The following is a 6929-nucleotide window of genomic DNA, read 5'->3' as shown; positions in this document are numbered from 1 at the left end:
CAAGGTGGGGGAAGTATATGTTGAGCGAGAGCAAGAAGGCTCTCCGGAGATGTTTGTGTTCATGCAGCGATGATCTTTGAAGACCCGCCTTCTCGATGTCTAGGGTGTCGTCATTTTGGGCATAAATTGGATGCATGCCCTAATCAGCGAAATAAAGAGAGGCTAATGAGGCTATTCCGTGCTAACTATGCTATGAGGGTGTTCAACCGAGGAGAACTAGGCAACAATGGCAACCGAGGGGAGCTCCGAGGAAGTTCCGTGGAGGCGGGCTCAAAGAGACATACATGATGCTAATTTGGAAGTTGAAAAGAACTCGAATCCTATTACGACTCCCGGGGGAACTCCTATTCTAAGGAGGTCAATCAAGAGGAGCAAGGGCACGTGGATTTGAGAGATGACTCCCCTTTGGAGTCGGTTTCTAGAGTTTGCAACTCTCTTTCCAACAACCGTGAAGATGAGGATGAAGTGGCAAAGGGTGTTAGTGGTAATGGTGGGTCTCCTACTCAGATTGAAATGCCTTTGCCACCACTGGCTCCGAGCTCAAACCAAGTTTTGAAGAGGAACCGGGTTGGGTCGACTCAAGAGGGTGGGCGTTTAGAGGTTGTGCTTTCTCCAGTTTCCATTACTAGCTGTGATAATGGTCGAACGACAGTGGTACATCATGCTGGTTCAACGCAGGGAGGGGAGGAGGGCAGGGGTGCACCCTTTATCAATGTGACGCATCGCCGGCAGGATCGAGAGAAGCATATCCAGCAAGCTAATATTATCCCAAGGCTCTCGTTGCGGTGGTCGAGGAGCAGGGGAAGTAAATCTAGTCAATACGGCTTTGCAAGAAGCTTAGAGAGAGGGTGCGAATATGCACCAGGACATCTCCCTCTCTGGTTTAGCATGAGGTGCCTTTTCTGGAATATAAGAGGTGTGGGAAACCAGAGGGCATGTGCCCATCTGTGTCTCCTTATGAGAGAGAATAAACCAGATTTTTTATGTTTAGTGGAGCCTAAAATTGGGGTGGATAGATGCCCATTGAGTTTCTTTGCGTCATTTAGAATGCATGCAGGGATCATTGCCAATTCCCGTGAAGTGGGTCCTTCTAATATCAGGGTCCTATGGAGGATAGGCTGAAGCGACCAGATGTTATACTCAATTCTAATCAACATATATCGATGTAGGTGGAGCTGCTTGGGGTTAAAAGCATCATTATGGTGGTCCACGCCAGCTGTTTTTGGGCAATTCGGCGGCAGCTCTGATGTGATCTAGTATCTCTAGTAGGGGTCGCTTGTCCGTGGTTAGTAATTGGGGATTTCAATTCTTATTTGTACTCTGAGGATAAAAGGGTCTAGGTCGATTCAACGAGTCTAGGTCGATTCAACACGGGCTCAGCTGAGGAATTTGCGGCAATGGTGGATGCAGCTTCCCTCTCTCCAATTCCATCATCAGGTTGCAGGTTCACTTGGTCTAATAATCGAAGAGTGGGAAACGTGCGTACAGTTTTGGATAGAAGTTTTTGCAACAATATATGGTGGCAGCAGTATGTTGGTTGTGTGCAGAAAGTGCTGGTTTGAGGAACCTCATATAATGCTCCCATTTTTGTTTTCTACGAGATAGTGCCTTGCCCTTCTAATGTGCCTTTTCAAATGCAGCGTTTCTAGACTGAACATGAGGATTTTAGGCGCTTTGTTCAAAGTTCTTGGGCAGCCCCAATCCGTGGTTCCCCTCTCTTTGTGGTGACTAGTAAATTGAAGCGCTTAAAAGGTCCAATTCGGGAGTGGGCAAGGGGGTTTTTCCCACACATTGATCAGGAGGTATCTCGATTGAAGGCATGTCTTGAGGCTGTACATAATTTAATTGAAGCAGAAGGGCTTTTGGATGAGTAATTTGACAATGAAATGCAGGCAAGAAAGGATTATGACAAAGCGGTACTGCTTCAAGAGAAGCTGTGGAGTGAGAAGGCTAGGGATAAGTGGGTAAAGTATGGTGATTGATGCTCAAATTACTTTCATCTTTACACTAAAATTAGAAGAACGAGAAACCTCATTCGAGAAATCAAAAAGGAAGATAGATCAGTGTTGACAGATCCTAGCGCAATTGGCAATCACTTTGAGAATATTTTTAAAAGAGGAGTGTCCATCAAGAATGCTGATTTGATTTTGGTAATCCCACCCCTGGTTATGGATGTTGATAATGCAATGCTAGCAAAGATTCCATCTCAAGAGGAGATAAGAGCTGCCGTCTTTGATTTGGATCCTACTAGTGCGCCAGACCCTGATGGGTTCCTAGGCGCATTTTTCAGAGTTTGTTGGGATATAGTAGGCATCGATGTTTGTCGAGGAATTCAGAATTTTTTCCGAGAAGGGGTAGTTACAAAGGGGATTAACTGCGCTTTCTTAAGTCTAGTTCCAAAGATTGAGAATGCTAATAAGGTGGGTCAGTTCCGACCAATTTGTTTGGGAAACTTTGTGTTCAAGTTGATCCCTAAAATTATGGCAACCCATTTGTCATCCATTCTGCATAAATTGATATCGGCGGAACAAGAAGTTTCTCAGAAGGGCAAGATGATCTTTGAGAATATTGGGGTTGCCTCAGAGTTAACTGGCCTGATGGCTACAAAATGCAGAGGTGGAGGTCTTGGTATGAAACTGAACACTCAAAAAACATTTGATACCCTTGAGTGGGGATATCTGTTTGATGTTCTCAAAGCTTTCGGTTTCTCTAATTTGTGGATTTCTTGGGTGCATCAGATTCTTCTCACAACAAGGATCTCAGTTTTGATAAACGGCGGTCCAGTTGGTTTCCTTGGGGTTGAAAGGGAGTTAAGGCAGGGTGACCTACTTTCACCTCTCTTATTTATTCTGTCAGAAGAAGTCCTATGCAGAGGCCTTAGTGCATTGCGCAATTCGGGTTAGATCTTGGCGCTCCCTGGTCCTTGTCAGGTGCACACCCCCTCCCACCTTCTATATGCTGATGACCTTTTTATTCTCATGAAGGCAGATATTAGGAGTGTGAAGCGGATCAAATATTTCTTAGAGGCTTATGGAGGTTACTCAGGTCAAGTAATAAACCTTGCAAAGAGCAAGACTTTCTTAGGGCGGATTTCGGTAACTCGAAGGTAGCACCTGGCTGCAATTCTGCAGATACCTTTTTGCACGTTCCCAACGAGGTATTTGGGGCTAGAGCTGATGAAAGGGAGAGTGAAATCTGAAGCTATTTTGCCTCTGGTTGATCAATTCAAGAAACGACTTTCTACTGGGAAGGGTCTCCTGTCTATGGCTAGGCGGGTTGAGTTGGTAAGATCTGTGATGAGTAGCGTACCCATTCACAATTTTTCAGTTTACCTCTGGCTTGCTTCAACTATTGGGACCATGGAGAGATGGATTCAAAATTTTATTTGGTCAGGTAAAGCTGGGAGTTCTAGGGTCATCGCAGTGCATTGGGACAACCTTTGCAAGCCCAAAAAAGAAGGGGGTCTTGGGATTAGCCGCATGAGGGAATTAAACTTGGCCGTGATAGCTAAGCTGGCATGGACAATAAAGATGGAAAAATCAGTTTTTGTAGCTTTTTTGCGAGGCAGGTTTATTTAAAGAGATGGGTGCTTAAAAATTCAGTGGGCTCTTCATCTATCTTTTGTGGCCTATGAAAAGTGTGGGATATAGTTCAATCGGCAGAGCGCTGGGCAGTAAGGGATGGAGCTACAATTCGGTTCTGGTATGACAAATGGATAGGAGATCAGTGCATTGAAGATATTTTACAACCCTTCCAGATTCCTCGCAATCTCACTGCTATAGTTTCTGATTTTTTGGAGGGGGAGAGTTGGGTGTTTCCTCAAGTCACGAATCCTGCCCTTCATGAAGTGCTTTCAAATATACAGGATATGGGTATCGCTGTCTCTGGAGTGGCAGATACTCGGTTTTGGGCACACACAAAGTCAGGGCTATTTTCGGTGCAGTCTGCTTAGGAGGTTCTGAGGATGAAGGCAGCTACACCAGCTTGGTATGGGGCGGTTTGGCAAAGTGACCTTCACCCTCGCAACTCAATATTTGGGTGGCGACTTGTACATGGGGCACTTGCAATAGATGATAAAGTGAGGCGTAGAACGGTTCCCATTGTTTCCAGGTGTGAGCTTTGTTTAGCAAATTGTGAATCAAGAGTTCATCTATTTCTTGATTGTTCTTACTCGAGCATGGTTTGGAAGGAAATACTCTATCTTTTTAATGAGGGTTGGAGTGGGTTTCCCTCTATAGAACTTCTTATTTCATGGTGGAGGAGTAAATCAAAGGTGGTTTCATTACCAAGAATTTGGGGGTTGCTTCTAATAATTATCTGTCAGCAGATCTGGAAGGAGCGCAACAGGAGGAGGTATGAAAATGCAAGAAGCTTACCCAGTCAAGTGGTTAAGAGATGTATTAGAGAGGTCTCAGACTGTCCGTTCATCAAGGGTGGAGATAAAGTCGGTCAATGAGCTACTATTGGCCAAGAAATTATGGGAGGTAAGATGGCAGTCACCTCCAGTTAAAATTATAAGGGAGGTAAGATGGCAGTCACCTCCAGCAGGTTGGTGGAAGCTTAACATTGATGGTTCTTCTTTGGGAAACCCTGGGTCCTCAGGTGCAAGAGGAATTTTTCGAAACCATGTATCAGATGCTTTGCTTCCATTCAAGGAGTGGACACGAATTTCTTAGCAGAGATGATCGCATTTTTCGTTGGAATTAAAGAAGCTCGGACTTTAAATATTCAATTTCTATGGGTGGAGTCTGATTCGGCAGCAATGGTTTCCTCCATTCTTTCAGGCAAGATCCCATGGAGGTTTCGCAGGTATGGTCATCGCTCACTTCTTATCTTGGTTCCATTCAGTGGAGAATCATGCACTGTTTCAGAGAGGCTAATTCGGTCGCTGATGCTCTAGCTAATCAAGCAGTAAAACATCAAATTTCAACCTTTTGGAACGTTGCTCCCTCGGTCATCTATAGGGCTGTCACTTGAGAAGCTCTAAGGCAGCCATACTACAGATTCTCTTAATTGAGTTTGGTTTCGGGTGGGTGCCCTTCAGGGATTGTTGTGTTTGGTCTTTTACTAATGGCAATGCCGAAGGTGAAGGGCCAAACATCAGAGAAGTTTTGTATCTGGTAGTTTTCCAGTCATCCTTCTAAATTTTCTTTTTTCATATTAATATACACACTTTACTGATCTTTAGCCAAAAAAAAAAAAAAAAATTTGGTAAGTTGAGTTAGACTCACATAATGCAACCTTAGTGATCAGATCACCCTATAGGATTACACCACTTGGAGTGTTGACTCAACATAGTATTGCAAGGACCATATCTTATTTATACGTAGCTAGTTGTAGGGGGCGGGGGGGGGGGGGGAGGTAAACTAACAACAAATTAGGGTATGAGAGAGTGCCCATAAGTTTTCAAACATACCCTCTCCTCCTTCCTAATTCTTCTTTTTCTTCTTTAAATGAGAACTAGGGTTTGTCGTGAAACCCTAATTTGAAGAAGAGCTTCTTCTCTTAAAGTTTTTTAATTTTGTTTTAGGCCAATGAGGCTTAATAGATTGCATCTATATGAGAGTGTTTGGAAAAAAAAAATCATTCATTTGACATGGAAAAAAGGTGTACCCAATACAGGAGGCTCTTGCCACTATGAGGTCTAAGGAGGGTCATATGTCTTACCCCATTTTAGCGCATTATTGTTTTTTCCAACTCAAACCCATGACCTCTGGGTCAAAATGGAGCAACCGTACCCATTTGACATGCCATCATGATAATAATCAAGATACTAAACCCAAAGAGTAGTTCAGTTGACAAGGAATCATGCTTAATGGAGCAAAGGGTCCTGAGTTCAACTCTTTTGCAACCCCTTGGGTACCTCCATGAGGTTTCACAGTTCTTAGGACCTCGATTTTTCTGTTCATATGTGAGTTACGGGGTCATACATGGCCATGAGGCATTCACCGGTCTACATAATAAAATTATGACGAATTGTGCTTTTTTCATTATAGATAAATAAATAAAAAAGAGAAAAAGAACTCTAACTGGTCGCATGGTTCCTACACACAGATATAAGACCGTGTGAATTTATCGTTTAGCAGTCAGTAAAATAAAATAAAAAAATCTCATTCGACAGATCCCCTGAGTGCGCTTTCATTGGCCCCCATATTGATACAGGCACTACACGACCAGAAAGCAATCTCTTACCAATAAATAAATATATAAATAAATCAAGGCACTCTTATGCCGTCATAATCGCATCTCTTTTAGTATTACTTAGCTAGCTACCCAATTTGACCCCCCAACAATAAGTAGTTTTAAGTACTTCCAACTCGGTTAGCTCAGGTGTTGGTTTCCATTTATGAGAGATACTTAGTTAGAGGTTAGCCCCCTTAAACTCATGACGTGACCCATTGTACCTTAGGGCCGGGCCATGGCATATATATATAACTAGGTTAATTAGTTGCTATATATTTTCTAAGTTTATTCATTTATTGTTAATGAGTTATAAATAAGCCATGTGTTTCATATGTTCAAACGGTTAGATTTAACATCAACATCAATTAAGGGGTTTTTTTTTTTTTTTGGTAGAATTAAGAGGTCCTTCGCCATAATAACAATAATTAAAATGAATATGACATTGAAAAGGTCCCTCCTCCTCCCTTATATTGCAAAATAAATATTTATGCAATCCAATGATTTTCACACTTTAGATTCTTACATTATATTTAATTTTTAGGGCTTGATTGTGTTCACAAAAGATATTGAAGTTCGTAATTAAGATCATGAGGTGCCACTTAGCATATAACCTACAATGCCAATCTCATTTATCAAATTTTAATTCAAGATGAATAAATTATTTATTAGTAAATTTAAACATGTCCAAAAATTATTTGTGTCATTCTTAAAATTTTCTATAGAGATTTGGTCATGTATTCACTCTA

At 42.2% G+C, this 6929-nt stretch overlaps 1 protein-coding gene across 1 annotated transcript; it reads left to right on the top strand.

The window, feature by feature from the left end:
- The first annotated feature begins 226 nt into the window (after positions 1-226).
- On the top strand, positions 227-3952 carry LOC122644719. Its single transcript, XM_043838112.1, has 8 exons — positions 227-357; positions 423-654; positions 1650-1802; positions 1893-1969; positions 2018-2898; positions 2989-3050; positions 3132-3393; positions 3639-3952. Exons 1-8 carry the CDS (start codon positions 227-229, stop codon positions 3950-3952), a joined length of 2112 nt encoding a protein of 703 aa, XP_043694047.1.
- Positions 3953-6929: the final 2977 nt, after the last annotated feature.

The sequence above is a fragment of the Telopea speciosissima genome, chromosome 11, assembly GCF_018873765.1.
Source record: "Telopea speciosissima isolate NSW1024214 ecotype Mountain lineage chromosome 11, Tspe_v1, whole genome shotgun sequence".
Lineage (NCBI taxonomy): Eukaryota > Viridiplantae > Streptophyta > Magnoliopsida > Proteales > Proteaceae > Telopea > Telopea speciosissima.
Note: the sequence above shows the minus strand (reverse complement) of the source record. Positions and strands in the feature narration are given on the sequence as shown.